This window comes from Lolium rigidum, chromosome 6 (genome assembly GCF_022539505.1).
Source record: "Lolium rigidum isolate FL_2022 chromosome 6, APGP_CSIRO_Lrig_0.1, whole genome shotgun sequence".
NCBI lineage: Eukaryota > Viridiplantae > Streptophyta > Magnoliopsida > Poales > Poaceae > Lolium > Lolium rigidum.
In genome coordinates this window covers 197241896-197267489 of record NC_061513.1, presented here as the reverse complement: position 1 = coordinate 197267489, position 25594 = coordinate 197241896, and the positions used below count along the sequence as shown (strand labels likewise).

The following is a 25594-nucleotide window of genomic DNA, read 5'->3' as shown; positions in this document are numbered from 1 at the left end:
CATGAACCTTTCAAAGACACTTGCATGGAAAATGAAATTGTTGTTAATGATTGCAATAAACATGCTCAAACTTCTGAAAATACTATTTCTTATAAGCATGTTAATTTTTGTGGAATGCATAGACCTTGTGGAATTAATCAAATCGAAGATGAATATTGTATCCATCATAGGAATGAAAAAACTAGAATGTGGTACAAGGCTCTAGATGATCTTGGTGAAAAAGTTTGTGACCTCCATCCTTTTATTTGTGAACTTTGCTATGAAGTGGGTCATTTTAATTTTCAATGTTCTGGTCATGATGATAGTATTTCGAATTTAATGAGTACTTCAAGTCTATATTGTGAAAACATGATCACTTCTAATCAGCATGATGAACTTACTTTATTTTTGGGGTGTGAAGAGTTATCAAGAAAAATTTCTTTGTTAGGTATGAGTGATCTTGATATGAATAGTGTGTTGCATGGATGTTATCTCTATCGTGTTAATAATTGCCATGCCAACACCTACATACAAAGTGTTATAAAGGATGGGACTTTACCAAAATATGACAGGACTAATATGTGTTTTGTTCTTATTAATGAAAGAGAGGTATCCTCCCAAGTTTCTTCTATTGTTTCTAATAATAAACCAGGTTATGTGGAGAATCTTCCTTTCAAGCCTCACCCTCCTAAAGAGGAAAAGAAGAAGAAGAAGCGAACGAAGAAGAAGAGTAGTAAAAGGAGAGAGGAAACGGTATCTTCTCCCAAACTTGTTGCTCCTATTACAATTGATACTTATAATTCTGATTTCGATGATTCTGAACTTGATGATGAACCTATGCCTATTATTTATATTAGTGATCATGATTGGGAAAAGCACACTTCTTTTGATATTAAAGATCTCTGGGACACTAATTCTGAAAATGATGATGTTAATAATTGCCATAGTATTAGTACTATCCATGTTTCTTCCCATGATGATATAGAAAGCTCTAAGCTTGGGGATGAGGTGTTTGAAAATCCTTTTGCTACTGATGATTATATGTTTGATACATCTCCTTCTAGTAACAATGATGGTATGTTTACAGATGAACACACTTTGGAAGATAACTATTCTATTTCTTATGATGACACTATGCCTCCAATCTTTGACAATTATTATAAATAATACTATGACATAGGTTATAATTACAGTCATCCTCATGAAACTTGTCATAGTTATGGAGGGATTACCCAAAACCATCTCTCTAATATACAGCTTGTCTATCATATTCAAGTTCGTTATGGTGATTATGATATTTTCAGTCCATCTACTATTGAGGATAAAATTCATTATGATTATTCTATGCCTCCAATTTATTATGATTATAATGATGGATGTGATAGTTTTACTCCCACTATTAATAATAAAATTGATTATGCTTATGTGGAGAGTAATGATACTTTTATGCATGTGGATCATGATAAGAATGCTTTATGTGATAGCTATATTGTTGAGTTTATTCATGATACTACTGAAAGTTATTATGAGAGAGGGAAACATGGTTATATGCATCTTAATAATATTAAGCTTCCCCTCTTTATGTTGAGAATCTTGAAGTTGCGCTTGTGTTGTTTTCCTATGCTTATTGCATTATGCTTACATGACTTGTTTATTTACAAGAATCCTTTTCATAGGAAGTGGGTTAGACTTAAAAGTGTTTCTTATTTGCTTTTGATGCTCTCTTTTGCTTCAACTCTTATTTCTTGCGAGAGCATCATTAAAATTACTGAGCCCATCTTAATGGCTATAAAGAAAGCACTTTTTGGGAGATAACCCATGTTTTTATTTTGCTACTGTTTTGTTGTGTCTTGGAAGTTGTTACTACTGTAGCAACCTCTCCTTATCATGTTTATTTTGTTTTTGTGCCAAGTAAAGTCTTTGATAGAAAGTTGATACTAGATTTGGATTTCTGCGCAGAAACAGATTTTTAGCTATCACGGATTTGAGCTGTTCTCTCTGTAGAAAATCGTAAAATCTTGAAACATTTCATGAGTAATCCTCAGATATGTACGCAACTTTCATTCAACTGGAGCTTTTTCATCTGAGCATGTTAAGTGCCTCGAAAAAATTCGTCTTTACGGACTGTTCTGTTTTGACAGATTCTGCCTTTTATTTCGCATTGCCTCTTTTATCGTGTTTGAGTGGGTTTATTTGCTCCATTAAATTTCGGTAACCTTGGGTAATGTCCGAAGTGTTGGGAATTATTGTGTCCTTGCTGAACATGTGAATTTTTGATTATGCACTAACCCTCTAATGAGATTGCTTTGAGTTTGGTGTGAAGGAAGTTTTCAAGGATCAAGAGATGAGGATGATATAATATGATCAAGAAGAGTGAAAAGTCTAAGCTTGGGGATGCCCCCGTGGTTCATCCCTGCATATTTCGAGAAGACTCAAGCGTCTAAGCTTGGGGATGCCCAAGGCATCCCCTTCTTCATCAACAACTTATCAGGTCACCTCTAGTGAAACTATATTTTTATTCCGTCACATCTTATGTATTTTACTTGGAGCGTCTGTGTGCTTTTATTTTCGTTTTGTTATCTTAGTTCTCTGAATAAATTGGATCCTATCTATCTTGTTTGGGAGAGAGACACGCCCCGCTTTTTCATTTGAATATTCCTATTCTTCACTTATATTTGTTGAGTATTCAGTTTTCGCACTGTGTAGCTTCTAGCTCTTGGTTTTCATGTATCTCTTGTTCAGAGCTATTAGTTATTTTATAGAAAGTACTCTCTTACTTCACTTATATTTGTTTTGAGAGTTTCTTGCTATTTGGTTGGAAACAGAAAATGCTTCATGTGGTAGTTGGTATATTGTCTTGAATAATTTGATACTTTGCAATTGTTTTGAGCTCTCAAGTAGATCATGTTTAAGCTCTTGCATCATGTAGTTTAAACCTATTAGTGGATAACTACCGTAGAGCTTGTTGAAATTTGGTTTGCATGATTGGTCTCTCTAAGGTCTAGATATTTTCTGGTAAAAGTGTTTGAGCAACAAGGAAGACAGTGTAGAGTCTTATAATGCTTGCAATATGTTCTTATGTAAGTTTTGTTGTACCGGTTCATACTTGTGTTTGCTTCAAACAACCTTGCTAGCCAAAGCTTTGGACTGAGAGGGAATGCTTCTCGTGCATCCAAAACCTTGAGCCAAAACCTATGCCATTTGTGTCCACCATAACTACCTACTAGGTATTTTTCTACCATTCCAAGTAAATACTTCATGTGCTACCTTTAAACAATTCAAAACTTTATTACTCCTTATTTGTGTCAATGTTTTATAGCTCATGAGGAAGTATGTGGTGTTTTATCTTTCAATCTTGTTAGGCAGACTTTCACCAATGGACTAGTGGCACATCCGCTTATCCAATAATTTTGCAAAAAGAACTGGCAACAGGGTGCCCAGCCCCAATTAATTAACTTTCATTATAATTCTCTTCACATGTTTTGCCCTGATTCATCAGTAAGCAACTTAATTTTGCAAATAGACACTCCTCCATGGTATGTGAAATATTGGAAGGCACCCGAGGATTCGGTTAGCCATGGCTTGTGAAAGCAAAAGGTTGGGAGGAGTGTCATCCATAGATAAAACTAAAGTACATGTGTAAACAAAAGAGAAGAGGGATGATCTACCTTGCTGGTAGAGATAACGTCCTTCATGGGAGCCGCTCTTTGAAAGTCTGTTTGACAAGGGGGTTAGAGTGCCCACTACCATTCGTTGATAACAACAAACACCTCTCAAAACTTTACTTTTATGCTCATGATTTCAAAACTTGAAAAGCTCTAGCACATGATTTAATCTCTGCTTCCCTCTGCGAAGGGCCTTTCTTTTACTTTATGTTGAGTCAGTTTACCTACTTCCTTCTATCTTAGAAGCAAACACTTGTGTCAACTGTGTGCATTGATTCTTACATGCTTGCTTATTGCACTCATCATATTACTTTGTGTTGACAATTATCCATGAGATATACATGTTGAAAGTTGAAAGCAATTGCTGAAACTTAAATCTTCCTTTGTGTTGCTTCAAAACCTTCTATTAAAATTCTATTGCTTTATGAGTTAACTCTTATGCAAGACTTTTTGATGCTTGTCTTGAAAGTACTATTCATGAAAAGTCTTTGCTATATGATTCAGTTGTTTAGTCATTATCTATTTGTTAGTAAACTATATACCATTGCTTCGAATCACTTCATTCATCTCATATGCTTTACAATAGTATTGATCAAGATTATGTTGGTAGCATGTCACTTCAGAAATTATTCTTTTTATCGTTTACCTACTCGAGGGCGAGTAGGAACTAAGCTTGGGGATGCTTGATACGTCTCAAACGTATCTATAATTTTTGATGTTCCATGCTTATATTATACCAATTGCTACATGTTTTATATACACTTTATATCATTTTTATGCATTTTCCGGCACTAACCTATTAACAAGATGCCGAAGCGCCAGTTCCTGTTTTCTGCTGTTTTGGTTTCAGAAATTCTACACAGGAAATATTCTCGGAATTGGACCCCACAAAGACAGAAGTCAATGTTTTGCCGAGACGGACTCAGAGAGCCAGAGAAGGGCCAGAGGGGGGCCAAGGGGCTCCCACACCATAGGGGGGCGCGGCCCCACCCCTGGCCACGCCGTCATGTGGGGTGGGCCCCTCGGGACTCCTTCGACGCTGCCCTTCCGCCTATATATTCTCCCATATGCGAAAACCCTAAAACGATCAGTCATATTCCGCGAAAAGTTACGTAGCCGCCGCCATCGCGAAGACAAGTTTCGGGGGACAAAATCTCTGTTCCGGCACGCCGCCGGGACGGGGAATTTCCCCCGGAGTCATCTCCATCGACACCACCGCCATCTTCATCGTCGTTGCTGTCTCCCATGATGAGGAGGGAGTAGTTCTCCCCCGAGGCTGAGGGCTCTACCGGTAGCTATGTGGTTCATCTCTCTCTCCCATGGTGTGATCTTTATGTGATCATGAGCTTTGTAATCTAGTTGAATATGTAGATGTTACTCTTGTCTATTATGCACTCTAGAGGTTACTTTAATATGAACTCCGGAGTTACTCTCCACGGTGTGATGGTGACGAGTGTGCGCATCGTGTGTGATTCCTTTATGACGTTGTGGAGCTTGTTTACTCCGGCTTGAGGTGTGCTTTTGCAGCCCTACACAATGAATGGTGTTTGTTATCCAACAAGAGAGTGTTTGAGAGTACCATTTATTTATTCAATTATGTGATCATTGTTGAGAGTGTCCACTAGTGAAAGTATGATCCCTAGGCCTTGTTTCTAAGCATTGAAACACCGTTTCCAACAAGTTCTGCTACATGTTCGCTTGCTGTCATTTTTATTTCAGATTGCAATTACTACTTATAATCATCCATATTACTTGTATTTCACTATCTCTTCGCCGAACTAGTGCACTTATACATCTGACAAGTGTATTAGGTGTGTTGGGGACACAAGAGACTTCTTGTATCTTAATTGCAGGGTTGCTTGAGAGGGATATCTTTGACCTCTACCTCCTTGAGTTCGATAAACCTTGGGTGATTCACTTAAGGGAAACTTGCTACTGTTCTACAAACCTCTGCTCTTGGAGGCCCAACACTGTCTACAGGAATAGAAGCGTGCGTAGACATCACACGCGTATCGAGTTAGTGAACCCCGCGTATGATGAAGACATCTTGTACGACCCCATCGAGTTCGATGAGGTTGCGCAAAGCCAGCACGACATGACTGCTCGCAAAGGGAGATCGACTTCTATTGCTTCCGAGCTGAACTTCGTGGTAATGTATTCTCTCATTAGCTAGTACATCATCTATATTGGCATGTGCTCGCTCAAATTGTGTATAATATGTTTATCACAGCGGTCCGAGATCCAAAAAATAGCTGAGGAGTGCGAGGTTATTTGGGACCAGAGCTATAGAGATGAAAAGCCTATCGGACCGTTGCGGCATTTCATTAAGGTATGATCACTAACTTTGAATGTAATATATTATGTTCGGGTAGCTTTGTAACCATGATTTTCATGACGCAGAACACTGCACGAAAGATGCGGCGGTTAGCCAACTTGCTAGGTTGCCGCGACGGCGAAATTGCTACATCCTCTTCTGAAGAGGCGGAGGTATGGACTATTTTGTTGCTGTCAAACATGTGCTTACTAATTTCAACTTTTCTAATCTCATGTGTTCATGTTTGTGAAGATTCCTGACGACGCCATTCTGAGTCAAAGCATTAGTCGAGGCAAGAAGCAAGCCACACGGTCTGCTTACCAGTTGAAGCCAAGGGGCAAGGCTCCAAAACGATACACTCCGGACGATTATGTCAACCGAGGAAAGAAGGTTGTGATTGAGGAGGATGAGGCACCGTCGCGGAGATCATCTTTGAGGAGGATGAGGAACGATGAGCCGTTATCTTCAGAGGAGGAGGAGCAGCAGGAGCAGGAGGAGCAGCAGCAAGAGCCACGGCAGCGGACGAAAAGGTTGGCCGTCCGGAAGCAGCCCGTGAGGAGGGGACATCGAGGAGGATACTAGGATTTGCAACATGTTGTTGTGAACTCTATCTTCATAAGTTTCGTGTTGTGAACTCTATGTCATTTCGAACCATGTCTCTTGTTGCTACGTGTTGTTTGAATCTATGTGCTATGATGTGAGCTATGATGTGTGCTATGTGTGTAAGAAATTGCTATTCAAATTGATATTGTTGTGTTGAAAACTATTTAAATAAGGCAAGAATTTTCCAGGTTTTAACACAAGTCAACGTGTGGCACCCTTGTCCCTGGCGCCACATTGCACTGTGTGGCTCCCATGGCATCGGCGCCACATATGTCAAATTATATGTCCAGACCATCCAGGGGCTCCGGAAGTTTAGTCCTTAGCCGTTTTGGCGAGGCTGTTTGTGTGGCGCCCGTGGCACCGGCGCCACACCGCCCCGTGGCGTCGGCGCCACATAAACAGCCTCGCCAAAACGGCTAAGTCCCGGAGAATTGTCTTACAATAGGTTCTAGGCAATTATAAGTCGATGTGTGGCGCCGATGGGAGCGGCGCCACACATCCTGCCACGTCAGATCGACGCACACCTCAGCGTCGACGACGCCACGTCGGATGGGAGAATGACGCCGTACGCACGGGCGCTACACAATGAGGTGTGGCGCCGACGTGGGGGACGCCACACAAAAGAATTAGATTGGTGAAATAGTTTGGTCGGAAGGTCAGTCTGTGCTATAGTTTGAGTCTTTGAGAAAAGGTTTATTTTTGTGTAAATCGCCTCCGATTCCTAGCGATCCCCTTTAGACTAACCCTAAAATTAGCTATCGAAAGGTCAAAAGAGAAAAGAAATTGCTATGGAAACAACCACTTAAAATGCTCTAATAGAGGAGCTAACCCATGATTCCGCTTTTGCCATAGCTGCCGCTGCCACTGCCCGCCGCCCGCTTCCCCTCCTCTTCCGCCCGCCGCCCGCGGCCCACGCCGCCATCCTTATTTGCGCTACCAGCAAGGACCCAAAGCTCCCGCCCGCGCGTCCCTTCTACGATCCGGTCCTGCTGTTCCGCCAGAGAGCGAACCCATGATTCCGCCTTTGTTCTAGCTGCCGCTGCGTGCTGCCAATTCCGAAGATCGACTTACAGGACTGGAGAGGCGGCTCGTTCCTTCTCTATTCATCAGGCTCCCAACACACGCCCCTGCTGCGATGTTGGAGGGCAAGGGCCGCACTCGCGGCGGTGCGCAGGTGAAGGCCCGGGAGGCGGCCTGCAACGCCGTTGCTGGCGGCTCGGCTGGTAAGTTTTCCACTCCTTGCCTCGGGTGTCTTGGTTGCTTGGTTTTTTCTGTTCCGTCTTGCGTCGGTGGCATCTGGCGTGGATTTTGATGATTCTTGGTTTTTTCTTTTCTGTTGGTGTGATGGTGGCGCAGGGTTCATCTCGGCAACGGTGCTGTGCCCGCTGGACGTGCTCAAGACGCGTCTGCAGGTGTACGGCATCCCTTCCAACCTTTCCTCTGGCTCTGCACCGCCTGGTAATTTTGCTCATCTCACGCCAGTGGCTCAATTTAGCAAACATCATTGTGCTTGTACTAAAACAGCATCGCACAAGATCAAAAAGAAATTAGAAAATAGTGTAGTATAATTACAACTTAATTTGCTGAGCCTTCACATCCGCGCAACCACACAAGTGCCGCTGCACCTTCACATCCGCCACTGCCACACTCATGGTTGTCCTTCTCCTTTATATATGCATTCTACGAATGCTTTCTATGCACATATTGTACCCTGTGACTTCAGAGTAAGGTGCGCTCGATCTGCCGTTTGATTGAGATCAAGCGAGGTCCAAAAAGCCTGGTGGATAATCTATTACTCCCTCCGTTCCAAATTGGTTTTCACAACTTTGGTCAGATTTTGTGTAGTAGATATCTAAGTAAAATGCATATCTAGACACGTTTCAGTGTGTAGGTTCGCTCATTTTGGAAAAAAAAATGTGACAACAAATTTGGAGCGAAGTTAGGTACTAGGCATCATAGTGCAGAGAATGTTGATGTTGTCAGAAGTTCAGAACTTGTTTGGAACTGGAGGCCTGGGACCGAAGTGGATAATCTGGTGTATCTCAAAGAGGGTTAAACAGTAATTAGGCATATAAAATCTGCTACATTGGTCTTCATTTGATTTTATGACCAGCTTTTTTTGTTATAGTTATCTTTTTTTTTGCTGAGTAATTTTTCTCTCTTTATTAGGTAAGGTAATTATTTCAGGATTGCAGCACATACTCAAAACAGAAGGACTGCCTGGGTTGTATCGTGGCCTTTCTCCCACAATAGTAGCGCTATTTCCAACTTGGGCTGTAAGTTATCATTTATCTTGCATCCACAGTCAGTAATGTTACATGATTGTTTTATTTCACTTTTAGTTGTTTGTACCTGGGTAATCATTTTGTATTTTGTTGTCTGAGTGTGTGATCCAGTAATGACCAGCAAGTTGTAGAATAACCTAATGCACTTAATTGAGTATATCAGTCACGGGTAACAACAAATTTACCTAATTCTGGAAGTTCGTTTGCTGTTTGGACATCTTATTGCATTTTCATGTACTAGGCGGGGCCCTTGTGTTACTGTGATTTCATAAAAACTGCTCTCTTGCATTTTTGCATACTACAGGGCTTCATGTGCTGCTTAGGAGTTGCTGTATGAAATGTGATGTTATCATTAAATATGATTGTTTAACACTTCAAAGTATTTTTTTATAGTTGAATCATAGTTTAACTATGTTTGATGGAATATTTGGCATTAACATATAGTTTTCTGGATTTTCTGTTATTTCTTGTTTGGTAGAATGCAAAAGATTACCTTTGATTTTCAAGAACATAGGAAAGATTACAAGGAAGCCTTGTATTTTCGTTCCACTTAGCGGTGCTAAGGGAGATGAGGAGATCAAATAGGCTCCTTCTGATAATAGTACAGATTACTGATACCCGTTCTCTTCAACAGGTTTAGGTTACCTAATGAGGTTTAAATATTTTTCTGGAATATGGAATATGACTAACAATGTTTTGAATAGCCATGATACTCACTTGCTGTAAATTGGCATTCACATGCCTGACCAACTGTTCAAACTATGTAGGCAACTGCATAATATAAATGATTGATTATGTGCATTCAAGCTTGGTGCTGTGGGGTGTTGTTGCATGCTGGGTTTATTTGGTGATTAGTATAATTTTTGTTTGGACGCATATAGAATGACGAGTTAATATGAAAATCGCATGCAATCTTTTGTCTGTAATTCACTTCCTTTGTTGCTAGCTTTTCATGAGCCTTAGATATATTCTTTTGTTCATCTGCAGGTTACATTTTCAGTATATAATTACATGAGGGGTCTTCTTCGGTCTCAAGGTTAACAAAGTGTGCTTTACTTACCATTTTATATTTCATCTGTAAAAAATAGCAGATCTGCATTTTTGTAGGAAGATGTTTGTGCTTGAGTAGCATTTTCTTTGTTGTGTAGATCTGCTATTTCATTTTCACTTACTCAAACTCAGAGGAAAGCTATGGATCATCCTGATGCACTGTTGTTTATATATTCCTAGCAGTAAATCATGTTTGGTCGGTAGATTATAAATTGCTCGGTGAATATCTGATATCTTCTTATCATCGCCAATTCTTCTTTTGTGATACCGTCAAAGCGCTTCAGCTAAATACAAATAGTCTGCTATTTAAAAGAGTATAAGAGCAAACTACATTTGATGAAATGTCTGCCATATTTAATACCGGACTTTATGACTGATGTGGTTAATATGGTCAGTCTTAAGAGTCCAATACCTCTTTACAACAATATTTCATCAGTATCTGTGCAACTGTGTTAGTAATGACTTCTCGGTTACTTCTATCACAGTTTTGAACACTATTTCATCAGTATCTGCAACTATTTAGATTGTAGTGTCTGTGAGGCATTATGTCACAAGCATGTCATATGGGGGCTTTGGTATTGTTATTCGGTCCGATTTGCAGAGGACCTAAGTCCAGTCGAGCTATTGTCCTAGTCCTGAAGCCAAACCTCGCTCCTCTGCATCTATCCCATCATGAGAAATACTATGCATCACTTCAATCACTGAATCCCACATTTGATGAATCTGAATTAGTGTTCTATGATGTGACCCCCAACGTGTATCACCGGGTCTTGATGTTGGCCTCTTCCTGACGAGATCTCCCCATTCTCTAGCAATGTCACCAAATGGTCATGATGTTTCTGCAACAATGCATCTTTCTTCTTACAAGAGGCACTCACCTACAAAATAATGTGCGTTAAGAATGTATGTGAGTACATATAGAGTTGGTGGGCAAAGAAATATACAACAACTAGAACTCACCATATTGACAATCTTATTCAAATGACCAAAAAAATCACCAACAGCTAGAACTCCTTTCACAACAGCCACAACCACCAACTTCTGAAGTTGGTGGGCAATAATCGTGGTGTGAAGAAATACTTTGAGGTTTGAAAAGAAAACAGTAGAAGCAATATGCGGCATTTTTCTCCACACTATACTCTAACCAATCAAATTTGTTATACCACACATCTAGTAATGGCCTCCAATCTGCCCCAAGTTTTGTTTTGGGAAAACTATGGCGAATCAAACGACTCCGGCCTCTTGACAAATATGCCCTTCTCATTTTATCTCTAATTTTCGGGGTAGCATATTTATCAATTCGTCTACGAATTCCAGGATCAGAAACCACATTTGCTAGATTAAATACTTCATGAACATTGGAATGTGGCGATACAGTGTCCTACAATATCAAAGTTCAAATCATATTTAGTATTCAGCAGACAACAGCTACAATGCTAAACAATCCAAAAAATTAGTCCTACACAATTCGGATATTTAGCTCTACATAATCGAGAGCAGTGTGATCGAGAGGATAAACTACCTCACTGCCACGTGCTCGCTTGCGACTTTCCTCTGTCTCCGCCGTTGCTGCCTCTCCTTCCTCCTCCTGCGCTAATATCCAATCTAGCTCCTCCTGTTCGTCCATCGGGGAGCAGCGGTCGGCGGGGGCAGTGCCGGCGTGACTGGCCGGGATCCCGGGATGCGGGGGAGGCGTGGAGCAGTCGAGCAGAGAGGGCGAGACCAGAGAGAAGTCGAGAGGAGAGGATGACGTCCAGTAGCGCCCGGGCGGAGGCTCGAGGGGGCTGCCGGAAAGAGACGCATTGGCGGCTTGAGTCAGGGCGGCGCGCGTGCGTGAGTGAGCTTCTGGTTTGGTTCTCGTCCACGCACAGAGTTGTGGAGATGAGTAGGGTTAGCTGTGTTGATGGGCCTTAGTGGGTCAATTTTTTTCCAAATAATCCTAGATGGTAGAATGGGCTAAGAAAGGGTCAATTTTTTGCCGATCGTGAGCAGGGGCGGCCGCCCACGCTCGCCCCCCATAGTGGCGCCGCCTGTGCCATTCTCCATGGTGATCATGACCTTGGTATTTTTGCACTTGAAGGACTTGTGGCCTTGTGTTCCACACTTGAAACAAGTGACATTGGAAGGTCTCGTAGAGGCTTTTGAGGAGGCGGTTGAAGTCACCGGTTGCTTCATGCGACTTTGTATAGTCGTTTGCTTGGATGGTGTATAGGAAATGGAGGGCTTGACACTTGTTGTAGGAGCGGCTGTAGCGAGCTTGGAGGCGAAGTAGGACTTGGTCTTGGTGTACTTGATGTCCTCATTTACTTGGCGCTCGGCCTTGGAAGCTTGGTGTACCAATTCAACCATGTTGGAGTATGGTTGGAACTCAACAATCCTCTTGATTGGGTAATTTAGGCCATTGAAGAACCGAGTAAGAGTTTGGTTCTCGGATACTTGGATATTTGCGCGCATCATGGTCAACTCCATCTCCTTATAGAACTGCTCAACGGTCTTGGTGCCTTGCTTCAATTTTTGGAATTTGTTGAAGAGGTCGGTCATGTAGTGTGCGGGCACAAAGCGAGCTTGCATCTCCTCCTTCATCTCTTCCCAAGTGTCAATGGGGGGCTCACCCTTTTCTTCCCTTAGACTGACCACTTGCTCCCACCATGTGTTGGCATAATCTTCAAACTCAAGAGATGCCATGGCCACTTTCTTTGCACCGGAGTAGTTGTGTATGCGGAAGATCTTGTCAACCTTGAGTGCCGATGAGAGGTAGGCCTCGGCGTCATCTTCACCTTTGAACTTGGGCATGTGGAACTTGAGCTTGTCATACATGTTTTCTTCATCTTCCAAGTTCCTTCGGCGAGGTCGGATGCCTTCATCTCTTGCGGCTTGTGGTGGGTGAGGAGGTCTTCTGCGGCCAACCATAGCATTGGGTTGGTGTTGTATTTGAACACTAGCTTCACTTGGTGCGGGACGATGGTGTTGGCGATTGTCTTGCCGAGGTTGTTTAGGTTGTTGACGACGTCCATTGTTGGCTACCTCCTCTTGAGCCATTGCCGGGTCTCCTCTTCTATGTTGGTTTTGGCGTGGATGATTCCGCAGATCACGCCAAGGTTGAGTTTGATGACCTTGGTCTTGAGCATCAACGTGTGGCTCGCAATGAGGCGCCAGGTCCATGTTGAGGATGACGTTGTCGTGGGGTTGGTCGTCACGCCCATGCTGGGCATGGCGATCATGTTGATGGCGGTCATGGTGTGGTGCTTCTTGTTGAGGGCGCTCATGTGGACGAGCATGTCGATGAAACTCTCCTCTCCTTGAGTTGGAGCGTGAGTCTTCATGGCGATCATGTGGTCGATGAAGTCGATTAGGGTCTCCTCGCCTTGAGTTGGAGCTTGATGACGTGTGACGATCATGGGAGTAATAGTCTTGTGAAGAGCTTGATGATGATGAAGTAGAGCGGTGTCGGTGGCGGCAACCCAAATTGTTGATGTCTCTCTCGAGACTATCCATGCTCCATGTTCGCATCATTGGCCGCCATTTGGCCATTCAAGTTGTCCGTGGCTTCACGAAGGAGGGTCATATCTTGGTTGACGACGGTGAAGTTGTGTGCCCCTTCTTCATATTGCTCATCGATGCGCGTCTCGAACAAGGCGGGTTGCTCCCTGAACTCTTGGTGTTGAGTCCATAGGTTGTGTTGGGTAACCAACCTCTCGTTGTTGTCGAGGACTCCATCTTCCTTTGCTTGCTCTACGTTTCTATCCATGATATCAAGGCAAGAGCTATCTGGTGGATGCTAGTGGAAGAAACTACCTTCAAGTCTCACCTTGGAATGATAGAATTGGGTCAACTAACGAAACCAAGAGAAAAACCAATTTGTGTTGGGGTACATACGCAAAAACACACGCAAAAACTAGCAAATATGGTGGTAGGTAAGGATGGTGGAAAGCCAAACGATGAAATCCGAAATCGATTTTTGTTGTTAAGAGTGGCTGAAATCTAAAAATGAAATGTCAAAGCGATGATCACTATAAACACGGAAAAGATGTGGAACTCACGCACGAGATGAACGGGGTTAGTGCGATCAAGGAATGAGCGGAACAAACACAAGAACCAATTAGCAAGGTGGTGCTCGTTGTCACACTAACACAAAGAGAGGCAAAGCTTTGGTTGCAAAATGAGAGACACGAAGATTCACACGCAGCCTCTCTTCTCTTCTCTCTCTTTTGCTTAAAAGCTTTTTTACTCTTTTGTATATGGTAGCACTTTGCACTCTTTTTCTCTTTTTGTGTTTTCCCGGCTTTTTCTCGCACTATGTTAGCGTTAGCTTCGCTTTTGCTATTTTGCCACACGAGTTTTTGCTTATAAGTTTTACTCCACACTACACACACCTCACAATCGGGGCCACGTGCAATGTCTCGCAACACTTGACAAACAATGCTCGATAGGGTAGATCGCAAGAGGAAGAGTGCTACAAGGTAATGCAAGTTATACCTAGATGGTGCGTAGGCGGTGATGATCACACAACTTGCGAAGATGGTGGTGGAGGCAATTGTATGCTTGCTAGTTCAGGGTGCCGAGGTTGTTGTCGCTTGCTTCGGGGATGTGGGTTAGTATCACAAACAAAGACACTCAAACCGAAACAACAAACACAAGTTAGAGGAAATTTTTTGGGTCAAAACAACTTTTTATGGGATTTTCCCTGTGCAGGCCGGTCATACCGGGTGGAGGGGCCAGTCATACCGGGTGGTCCGGTTATATCGGATGCTCGGGCCGGTCGTACCGGTCAGGCTCGAATTTGAGCTGTTCTTGAGGGAAATTGACCCAAAATCGATGGAAACGAAAAATTTGGGGCTAGAAAGTGGGGGAAATAGTAGATCAACACTAGGAACACGAAATCAATGGACCAAAACCACTCAAAAGTCAAACCAAATCGTAGATCCATCAAGAGGCAAATTAGGGCTATTTTTGGGGGATTTTCGAATTTCTTCTAGAGATGAAATTGGGGGTGGTGGGGATCAAAATCGTGGCAACCAAGAGCTGCTGATACCACTTGATGAGACCTTAGGTCTAGGGGTGGCCCAAATCCCACGAAATTGAGCAAACTTGTAGATGGAAAGGATGGGAGAGGAAGAAGAACACACAAAAACCAAACCAAACACACACGAAATTGACCAAACTTGTAGATGGAAAGGATGGGAGAGGAAGAAGAACACACAAAAACCAAACCAAACACACACGAAATTAGACTCCCTTGGTAGGTTAGACCAAGCCAATAGAATCACTTCTTGGAGAGACCCTTAGGTAGAATCCAAGAAGGGAGAGATTGGTGAAGGAGATCCACACTAGAACTTGGATGAAAGAGGGGTAGCCCTTGAATCAACCATGAAGAGTGTGAAATCCTCAAGAGTGCCTTGATACAAAGAACTAGGGTTCTAGGGAGACAAAGCTCAAGTCTAATCTCAAATCTTGTCTAACCCTAATCTAGATGGGGAATGAGATACATATAGTTCAGATTCGTGGCAGGGGTAAAAGGGGCATTACAATAAAGTTATCTTAACCATAGATGAGAAATGGACGGTCTAGATTAACTTAAAGTGTTTCAGGTCGGGGATCACCCGGTCAGACCGGCCATACGACCCGGTTAGACCGGCTCGAGCTCCTGGAATCGCTGTAGGTGCTGTCAGCGTAGCCCGGTCATACCGGCCTAGTTGGCCCGATCATACCGGGTGGCACCCGGTCATACCGGCTGAGCCAGCCGGTTAGACCGGCCTGGTTTCTGGGTGCGGTACTGAGCAGCCTTGGGGTAGCAGCCGGTCTGACCGGCCGGGGTGGCCGATATGATCGGCCGGTCCTTTTCCTCTTCGTCTCTTCTTTCTTCTTCTTCTTCTTCTTCTTCTTCTTCTTCTTCTTCGTCTTTCTTCTCTTCTCCTTCCTTGATCTTCTCCTCTTCTTCCTTGAACCATGTGGCTTCCTTCTCCTTGGCTCCTTGACGAAACTCGTACCTAATGACACATAGAACATCGGCATGAGGTAGCATTCCATTCAAGGGTGTGTCTAGATCAAGTGTAGAGAGGAGTGAGTTCACCTTGTCATGTATAACTTTCACTCGGGCTCGAGTCATCGGTCCACTTGGGGGACTAGTTGGCCTTGGTGTAGTGTCGTCCTTGGGCGGGGCTACATCATGATGAGGGCATGACTCTAGCCCTTACCCAGAGGAGTGGGTAAGTGGCGGAGCAGTGGGCCGCAAAGGTGTCGATGGAATAGGCAACGCCGGAGGGCCATGGGTAGCAAGCATGGAAGGAACCTCAAGCAATCCAGCGCCACGTAGGCGAGTCTCCTCAGCACGAAGCTTAGATAGCACCTCCGAAATGGGGACACGACCACATACAAGCAACTGAGAACGGCGGGACTCAAACTCCTTCCAGAGCAGAGATAAGAACTCGTAGACGCGCTGACACTCCACGATAGAGCGCATAGTCTGACAACACGAGCAAGTACCACAAACAGCAGTGCGAAGAGAGTTGAGTTGGCGTTAGATAGCAGCACTCTGCGTGTAGAACTGATCAATAGTAGAGTCACCGTGCCGAAGTTCATTCTCCTGACGATCCACGAACATATACAGAGCATCCCTGGATGGTTGATAACCCTGACGAAGGTGAGCCCACATGTCAGCGACACAGTATTGAGGCCCATAAACTCAGAAGCAAACTGCGATAGAACACTCGAGGTAAGAACAGCCGTAGCACGAGCATCATCGTCCATCAACTGGGTCTCCAGCCGGTAGGTTTCAAGAGCGCCAGAATACTCGTGGACCTTCTGATCATACGTGGCAAAGGAAGCATTGTTGGCCGTCTTGGTGGCATCCTTGTCAGCCTGAGTAGCAGCAAAGCACACCCCGAAGACGGAGACCACGCATGTGAATGCGCATAAAGGCAAGAAAATCAGGATAGTTTTTTGCCATCAAAGATTACCGGGCATCGAGGAATTGCAACATAGCCCGTCGAGGCACACATGTTGTTTTTTCTTTTTTTTATAGACTCGTAGGTTTGGTAAACAAACAAGAACAAAAACATATCAGAAGGTCGGGACCAGAAACCAGGAACCGGACGATGGGAGGCAGCAGCCCGACTGGGGGTGGCCTGGACAAAGGGACATGGGCCTGCGGACGGAGGGACGCGGGCGGCGGCCAAGGAGCTGACAGCGGCGTGGACGGGCGGCGCGACCTAGACGGGTGGCGCGATCTGGGGCGGGTGCGACCTGGACGGGTCGGGAGGGCGTCTGACCTTGACGGGGCGGGAGTGCGTCTGACCTTGACGGGGCGGGAGGGCGGCCGGGCTCGGGCAGGCCATGAACGGGAGTTCGACGCGGAGGAGAGAGGTCAAGCACAATGACCTGTACAGGAGTAATTTTTGCATGAGTTGCGCGTGCAAGAAACCCTAACTTAGCTCTGATATGCAACTTGTATGCCATGGGGGTCAAATGCCACAATATATAGTACATGTACATGTGTGAAATATGCATGGAATCCCCTAACTACCAGGGAAAATACAATATACAATTATCTCTCTAACAAGTAGCAATCAAGATTAAGCACACATATCACTGAAGATATTAGCTAGCTAGCTGCAACAATTTAACAGCATTTGAGCACACATATTCAATGGGTTGACAGCATCTGATTTGTTCAACCAGGGGCAAAAGGGACATTTCATAGGTGTTCTTTCTCCTAACACAAGAAGCATTACTTTATAGTGGTGTTTTCTAGCAAATTATGTGGATTTTGTAATGGTACTGGGCAGGTTTTTAGAATGTCTGAGCAATTGACTTAAAAGAATGGTGCCTAGGGGCAAATTTTGACTAAACATTATCCACAGCTGCAGCTGTATTTTCGTTCTGATAAACTAATTATGATGTTTTTAACTTGAGGTTGTGGATTATGTTCAATAGCTAATTTGCACTTAAAGTTATACTGGTTGTCAGCATACTCTTTCTACTTTCGTCGATGTAGATAACAGAGTAATTATCATACTTGGGTGTCAGCTCCTGACTATTCATCTTCATTTTACAGATGCTAGAAATAGTGAACTTTCAGTACAAGCAAATGTTTTAGCTGCTTCATGTGCTGGGATTGCAACAGCTATTGCAACTAATCCATTGTGGGTTGTGAAAACTAGGCTACAAGTACGTATACGATGTTAAGTTACATTTGTTTTTGTTTTCTGAAGAGTGGTACTTATTTTTGAATCAGAGACATTTCATTTTTGGAAATTTAAGGTGTCACAAAATTCTTCTAAACGTATCTTCTTTTATGTGATATGATTAAGATCCTGCAAAACTGGTATACACCTTGGCTCACAGTAGTATCTTGTAGTAAATAAATACTGCTTGTAATTCTGTGTAATAGAGGGCCATATCTGGTAACGGCTAAATTAAGTTCTGGTAGCTGAACTTTTGACATGGTGACGTTCTTTTCAGAGGAGCAAGGGGCCTATATAGACATGTAATGGCAAAATTAAGTTGTACTACCTGAATTTTAAGAAACCAGAAGAGAACACAATATACAGTATGAATACAACTTAGGATGTAATCGAAACCAACCAAAAGTCAACTGAAGTTGCCGTTGGATTGCTTGGATGTTTATTATTGAAACTAAGTAATATTACGATAGAACATACAGTTGACCAAAAGTGTATTGAAGTGTTGGTGATTTAGTTGAATGTTTATTATTAATGACTAACTCAAAGGCGCATTATATCTTGGACCTGATCATTTACAATGAGTCACACATGAAATATTTGTTCCGTAATATTGGGGTTCAGTTCTTAATCTTAGCACACATTGAATGATATTGAACCACTGACTATAGTATCTCATACTCTGTTCTCTCTTAAAGACACAAGGGATGAGGCCTGGTGCGGTTCCTTACACAGGCATTTTATCTGCGTTACATAGGATTGCAGCAGAAGAGGGTCTCCGTGGATTGTACAGGTAGGTTGCATTATGACCATAAGCGTTATAGTTTTCTTTTTTACCGTGTCCATGATTCTGTTTTCCATGACTACAGTGGTCTTCTTCCTTCTCTAGCTGGGGTTACTCATGTAGCCATCCAGTTCCCAGTATATGAGAAGGCGAAGCTGTACGTTGCCAAGAAAGGTAGTAACATATCCTTTGGTACTGAACTGTGGGACAACATGTGTAAGAGATTGACAGAAAAATTGCATGTTGTTTTGCAGACAATACTACAGTTGATAAGCTTGGCCCTGGACAGGTAGCTATTTGTTCCTCAGGGTCCAAAGTAACAGCCTCGATAATAACATACCCTCACGAGGTATGTTTATCGATCCTCCCTATTTGATAGTACAGTTTCAGCAATTAAAGGTTTATCTTTCGCTGCATATATTCTTCTTCTGATATGGAATATGTGGGTATCAGCACAGTATGTCTTGCAGCTTCTGTCAGACTGTTTTTAACCACGGATTGGAGCAGTCGAAAAATTATTATACTTCTTCCCTAGGGATAATGGAGTGGAGCAGTTGTTAATCCCTAAAATGAGTAGCCTATTTTCAAATGAAATACTTAGTTTGTGAAAAGAGAGGCTAAGGAAATATTTCATTCATGTTAAATATAAGACATATTTTGTTTGTTAAGATAAGGGATTGACCAAAAATTAGTTTTCTTATATAAAATTACTATCATAAGTACTACATACTTTTGAAAACACTTCAAGGGAGAGCAATTTCATGACAAATTATTGGGAGAAAGGAAAGAGGTGTCAAATTAGTGACACGATCACCTTCTGTTGTCACATTGAAAGGCATCTATGTTTCATATAATTTTCATTTAATTCACAGGTTGTACGGTCTAAGTTGCAAGAACAAGGTCGTGTTTCACATGGTGCTAGGTACACTGGTGTATCTGATTGCATAAAGCAAGTGTTCCAGAAGGAGGGAGTTGCCGGCTTCTACCGAGGTTGTGCTACAAATTTGCTGCGAACAACGCCAAATGCGGTCATTACTTTCACCAGTTATGAGATGATCAATCGACTCATGCACCAGCTCTTGTCCCCTTAATCGAAAGACCGGAATGATTGGATCTTCAATGATCTTGCAATGCTGACACATACCATCTTTGATGTGTTGTGGATGTAATGGTTCGTGATCAAGATTGCACTGGCATTTGTCCATTATTGAAGAAAAGTCACCGAAGACTGGCAGATTTTGGTGAAAGAAGTACATAAAGACCCAAAGGTTTTTGATTCGCCGTTACAGAAGATCCATTCATTTACCATCTAACTCTGAAGTGTAATAGCTAGAGCCAATCAGTTGTCTCTAGAACACTGACATGCTAATTGCCCTTTTATGTTGACTAGGACAAAGCCCGTGCTTCGCTATAGACACCTCCTGCTAGACCACAAATGCATAATTTTTTTTCTAGAGGTTATGAGAAATAAAATAAAAGAAATGGGCTTTTAAGTGTGAGTGAGAGCATCCCAAGACGGCCTAGCCTAGCTATCCACCAACCCAAGCACTCCCTTTGGTCGCTTTCTCCTCCGTCCTATTCTCCATCTCTTGTCGACATGAGCTTCGTTTCTTTTTTCATTTTTTGCCTGGCAACACCAACATGTCGCCTTGTGGTGAACCCGTCAGTTGGCGTTTGTGCCTGTTACGGCTTCTCATCCATGGAGTTGTAGGTGTCATGGCATGAACTCATCAAGCCTTGTGCGATGTTTCTGTCTGACAATATTCGGTTATCTTACCATGGCAGAAACATAAAGTTTAAGTTCTTCATTCAACACAAGATTTAAAAAAATTGCAAGGTGCTTTGATGCCCCTTGTCAACCCAGCCGTACAAAAAAGAGAATTTACTTGAAACAATTGACAAAACTGCAAAGTTCTTGATGAGGTCTTAAGCCTCGATTTGTGGCTGATCTCACGAATTGACAAAAAACAAGAAGGGGAGGAATGAACACCAAGAACTTCAAGAACACGGTGAAGAACACGATGAACACACGCAACGCTATCCAATACAATTTCGGTTTACTCCTGATAGCCCGAACCACTATCCCGATATAATATCTCGAGGGAAAGACACGAGGTTAAATCCTCGAGAGAAAGACTGGTATACGATCTATAGAGTCACACGTGTGAGAGACCGGTGGTAGAATCACATGTGCGGAAAATAAATCATATAAGAAGTGTCTTAATACAATAGATTTGGTAATCTAAGGAGGAGGTTTCCCTAATCCTAAAGGGATGGTGCAGGCATAAGCCAAGTTCTGACCTAGGGTTCTTAGGTGGGGAGAGGGAGCTATATATAGCGAGCCACTGAGTTTTTGTTTGGTTGTCAGGGTAGCCAGACCTAGGGAACCGTGTCCCCGCGGGGGATTTTAGCGTGCATGCGGGATCCCCTCCTTCATCAGGGAGATCCGCTCCTTTCCCTGGGTTTGTTTGGTAGTAGGGGAGGAAAAATTTCGGATACAGAAAGATGATAGAATTTGGAAGAAAGACCTTTGCCGCATAGCAGTTACTATTTCCTTGCAAATCAAGTGGTGGCCAGAACTATTTTTGTGTGGTTAAATAACAACAGCCATTTAAATTAATATGTACTGCATCACTGTTCCAAAAGTTCTGAATTACAGAACTCTATCAACTTCAAATTTAGCTAGCAGAAATACAAACACCGCCAACTGCGCTCGCCGAGCACCTTGATAGATTCTCCTCGCCGTCAACCAGAGGAGAGGCCAGCTGATACCACCTCTAGGCTCCGGCTTGCCGACGTGCCGCCGACCATCGTGCTCTTGCTCGCTGAGAGCCCTCGCCGGCCGTCGTGCTCCTACTCGCCGAGAGCTTTGGAGGCTGTCGTGCTCCTGCTTGCAAGAGCCTTCACCGGCCATCATGTTTCTGCTCGCCAAGAGCTTTGCCGGCCACCGTGCTCCTTCTTGCCGAGCGCGTCGCCCACCATAGTGCTACTGCTCGCCAACAACATACATGGAGTTCAGAGTTTAAAGAATTCAACAATCACCAACAGCTAGCTATATCCAAGTGCAGCATCATACAGCAATTAGTCGCAACCTGTTATAATATTGTTCCAAATAACCTGCACCGGTATGCTGTAACTTAATGACTTCGCCGACAGGCAGCATCCCATTTTACCAGAGGAAGACAATCGCCCGGCCGTCGCTGTTGCCGGAGAGAACATGAGCTTCGAGGCGGGACAGAGCTCAGGCTTTTACTGAAACCTAACAATGTGCTTCCATAGCAGAAGATAATACTAACTGATCCATCGCAGAACATAGAATAGGCTTTTTTTACTCTAAAACCCAAACCTTTTTGGAGATAGACAAAACAAAAGGGGCAAGATCAACTGCGTTAGTATGCAAGTCATTTAGTTAAGTCGAATTCATTTACTTGTCGCATAAAGGAATTGCATCTAAATGGAACCATGTCACTCCAATGAATGGGATATGCAGCTAGCCGTAGTGTTCTATGCACTGAATACTAATGCAGCTTATACACACATCGGATTGAAATTAGAGAGCAATATTTTTCACAAAGTCGCCTTGAGTGGAAGAATTGAAGAGCCATAATCAGTTAAACCAAACATACAAGAAAATGGTGTTACTGAAAGTTCCAAACTCAAATGACACACCAAAATTACAGCCTCATGGAGTTAATGTCACATAGACCTCTGAACTAAATGTGTACTGAACAATGGTACATATCTTCTCTTTCTAAATAGCTGACCCCATTTTCTTGCCCTCCTGTGAAGCCACATCACTCTAATTTCTCCCGCCAGCGAGTCCATCACGCACATCGTCTACCGGCATGCTTCCTTTCCCTTCGCCGGCATGGGCTGGAACTATGCTGCGGATCGATATGGGCTGGGACGACATGGGCTCCGCTGGCCGCTCGCGAATGGGCTACAAATAGTTTTGGTAGGCTCGCAAACTTGACTGCTCGACTAGCTCGACGTACTCGGCGTTCATCCTTAAAAAAAAGGAACCAGCCGCTGAACTTTGTTATCTTCCTCCGCCACAGCCAGCGTCCGTTCTCTTCCCAACAAATCTGCCGCGGTGATTTAATACTCATGAAAGCACCAGTTAAATCCGAGCATTCAACGAGTGAAAACTGCTCAATGAAGCTCATCCGCCGCCGATGTTCCCTCCACCTTAAAAGGGAAGCGATGGTGCCATCGGCCTGCACATCAATCACAACAGCCTGCTCGCGCCGCCACCACGCCTAGCGGCCTCCACTCTGGTACTGCTCACCAACCTAGTTCCTCCTGTTTTTATACAATTCCTAAATCCCTCAATATATCTTCCCAATCTTGTAGGTTGATTTCCAACTTCTTTGGATTTCTTCTCTTTCAATTTTACCACACAGCCCCTGGACTATATTTTCCCTTTTTGCTTGGTTCAGGTAGAGATCAAGAACATAAAGGTTACTGCTGATTTGTTCATCTAGCATCTCTAATTAACTTTCCTTTTTACTCCAGTTCGGATCACCACACCACGAGCGCGAGTTCTCAATATGGCGGATGTGCTCCTGCTGCTGCATACGATTATTGGTACGATCCACCGGGCCCGTGCAACGCTGGAGCCTATGAGGTCGTGCTCCTGTGTTCTCGCCTCCTATTCGATTTTCTCTCCAGTCATCATATTCGTTCCTATGCGTTGCTGATAGGAAAAACAGACTTTTCGTGTTCGTGATTGCCGGAGCACATGCAGGAGAGGGCAGAACAGTAGGTGAGCTGCAGCTCTGTTGATTAAAATTCCTCTTGATTTATATCCCCTCGGTGTGTGAATTAATATAGCTTACACATTTCATCTAATGAATTTGTATCTAACCATGCTTCTGCTAATTGAAGTTACAGATTATTTGTGCCCGCCGTGTAGCAAAGGTTCAGAATAAACAATACAGAAGATTTTTGATAATTAAGAGATTACACACCGCTGTGTCCTTAATCTGGTCGGATGTTACTACGAAGCCGCGTGAACCGAGGCATAGCCCGGATGGTTGCCGGGTGCTGATACCTGTGCTACCCGTGAGATCCTGAGTTCGAGTGCTAGCGCCCGCTCTCTCATTGTACACACCAAAATATCATCTATTGAATTGCTTGGAGGGCTTCTTACCCCCCAAGTCGCATTTTTCTATACGAAGCCGCTATTAGTTGCACTCCCACTTGGATATTTCTTATCATTTATTTATCATTTGAACTTATGTGCACTACATATAATTTGTTTGTCCAGATAGAGATGAGAGTACATAGGGTCTTCAGTCTTCACCTCCCTATGGATGAACATTACAGCACGTTGCTGGCTTTAATAGATTCGCCTCCTACATGTATGATTTACAGTTTGTTTATACATTCAGTTTTACCTAGATTAACAACGCCGTCCATCTTGAGCCCCCGGTAGATGTACTGATAAGAAAATTTATGTATCACTTCAGTTATAGAATCTATTTATTTTTTCTTCTAGTTATGTCTCGTTACTATTTTTTCAACTTTTGCAGCCAACAGGTAAATCAAGCTCCTGTTCTGAAGATATGTCTATGAGAAGTATTTGCTAAATTATCAAGTTCTAAATGACACACTTCTATTTGGTATACCTGCATATTGTTTACGCTGCAGGAAGACAAGCAGTGTGGTTGCCGGCGGTGCCTGCTACTAGAGCGACAACGCTACAAGTTCTCTCTTAGTTTTATTTTCCTTCTCTTCTTCCATTCATTGTGGTTGAGGTGCTGCAAATGAGATGTCTAGAATGACACAGCATGCTTTTCATGTTGTTTACCATAGTTTTCCAGAAAAGGGGGAAAACACCAGGGCTAATATAAGTGGTATATTAGCCGTAACACCAATGACTGTTAAAATTTTGCACTGTCACCTTAGTTTGGTAACCGTCTGGATATTTTATTCACATAGATATTTTGTTCACAATATGTTGCATACGGAGTAGCAATTAAATCCAATTTCTCATGTTGTGTGGTACATCAAGATAATAAATAATTCAGTATATTTTCCACTAAGACAAGCCTAAATATAAGTTAAGGCGAAGAGAAATATTTTCGCTCTCATATACTATATCCTGTAACCGACAAGCAGGCTGAGCGTACAAGTTTATGTGATTTACAAGTTTTGCAGGACAGAATATTTAATGGTGGGGCCAAGCAGCTACAAGTTTATGTACTTTACAAGTTTTGCAGGAGAGAATATTTAATGGTGGGATCAACCAGCTACATGTTTATGCTGAGTGCATGGAGCAAATTGAATAAATTGACTTTGGGAAGGTCGATTCCAAGCACCATCAAGGGAGGCAAACGGCACAATGCACGACATAGTTAGGGTTTTCTTCTTAATAATACATAAAGTAATTTTGGAGATGAACACCCTATTTTCCTTTTCAGATACCTCCTGGACGGTGTAACTATGTCTTATATACAAGCAAAAGATCACCATGCTATGCAGCAAGGCGGAGTAAAATTATTTATGTTCCACTAGTAAATTTGCCCATGCGTTGCACCGGGTGATTAAAATCCGGCCGGTCTATTTAGGCGTGTCATCGCCTCCTCTTCTATGCACCGCAGCTGCTAGTCCACCCGACACACGTAGGTTAGTAGGAGTAGAGCCAAGCATTATCATCATCGCTATCACCCCGCTTCGGCCTTGACCAACCTCGGGGTCAAGGAGTAGAGGAAGCAGAGTAAAATTGATAA

At 43.1% G+C, this 25594-nt stretch overlaps 1 protein-coding gene and 1 long non-coding RNA gene across 2 annotated transcripts; both read left to right on the top strand.

Annotated features, from left to right (window-relative positions):
* The first annotated feature begins 7440 nt into the window (after nucleotides 1-7440).
* LOC124663623 (nicotinamide adenine dinucleotide transporter 2, mitochondrial-like) lies at nucleotides 7441-20277 on the top strand. Its single transcript, XM_047201302.1, has 9 exons — nucleotides 7441-7784; nucleotides 7918-8019; nucleotides 8731-8837; nucleotides 9834-9882; nucleotides 17950-18062; nucleotides 18775-18869; nucleotides 18946-19034; nucleotides 19115-19209; nucleotides 19733-20277. Exons 1-9 carry the CDS (start codon nucleotides 7697-7699, stop codon nucleotides 19949-19951), a joined length of 957 nt encoding a protein of 318 aa, XP_047057258.1. The 5' UTR covers nucleotides 7441-7696; the 3' UTR covers nucleotides 19952-20277.
* A 3104-nt stretch (nucleotides 20278-23381) lies between these two features.
* LOC124665111 lies at nucleotides 23382-25378 on the top strand. The gene is made up of 2 exons (XR_006990482.1): nucleotides 23382-23625; nucleotides 23754-25378. It is a non-coding gene; the product is annotated as an uncharacterized LOC124665111 (long non-coding RNA).
* The last annotated feature ends 216 nt before the right edge of the window (nucleotides 25379-25594 follow it).

What these genes read in the sequence shown, in the direction of transcription:
- LOC124663623 (XM_047201302.1), top strand. Translation starts at nt 7,697, where the DNA reads ATGTTGGAGGGCAAGGGCCGCACTCGCGGCGGTGCGCAGGTGAAGGCC. An exon ending in TTGTGAAAACTAGGCTACAA is followed by an intron (nt 18,063 to 18,774) that starts GTACGTATACGA and finishes TCTCTCTTAAAG; the next exon opens with ACACAAGGGATGAGGCCTGG. An exon ending in GGTCTCCGTGGATTGTACAG is followed by an intron (nt 18,870 to 18,945) that starts GTAGGTTGCATT and finishes CCATGACTACAG; the next exon opens with TGGTCTTCTTCCTTCTCTAG.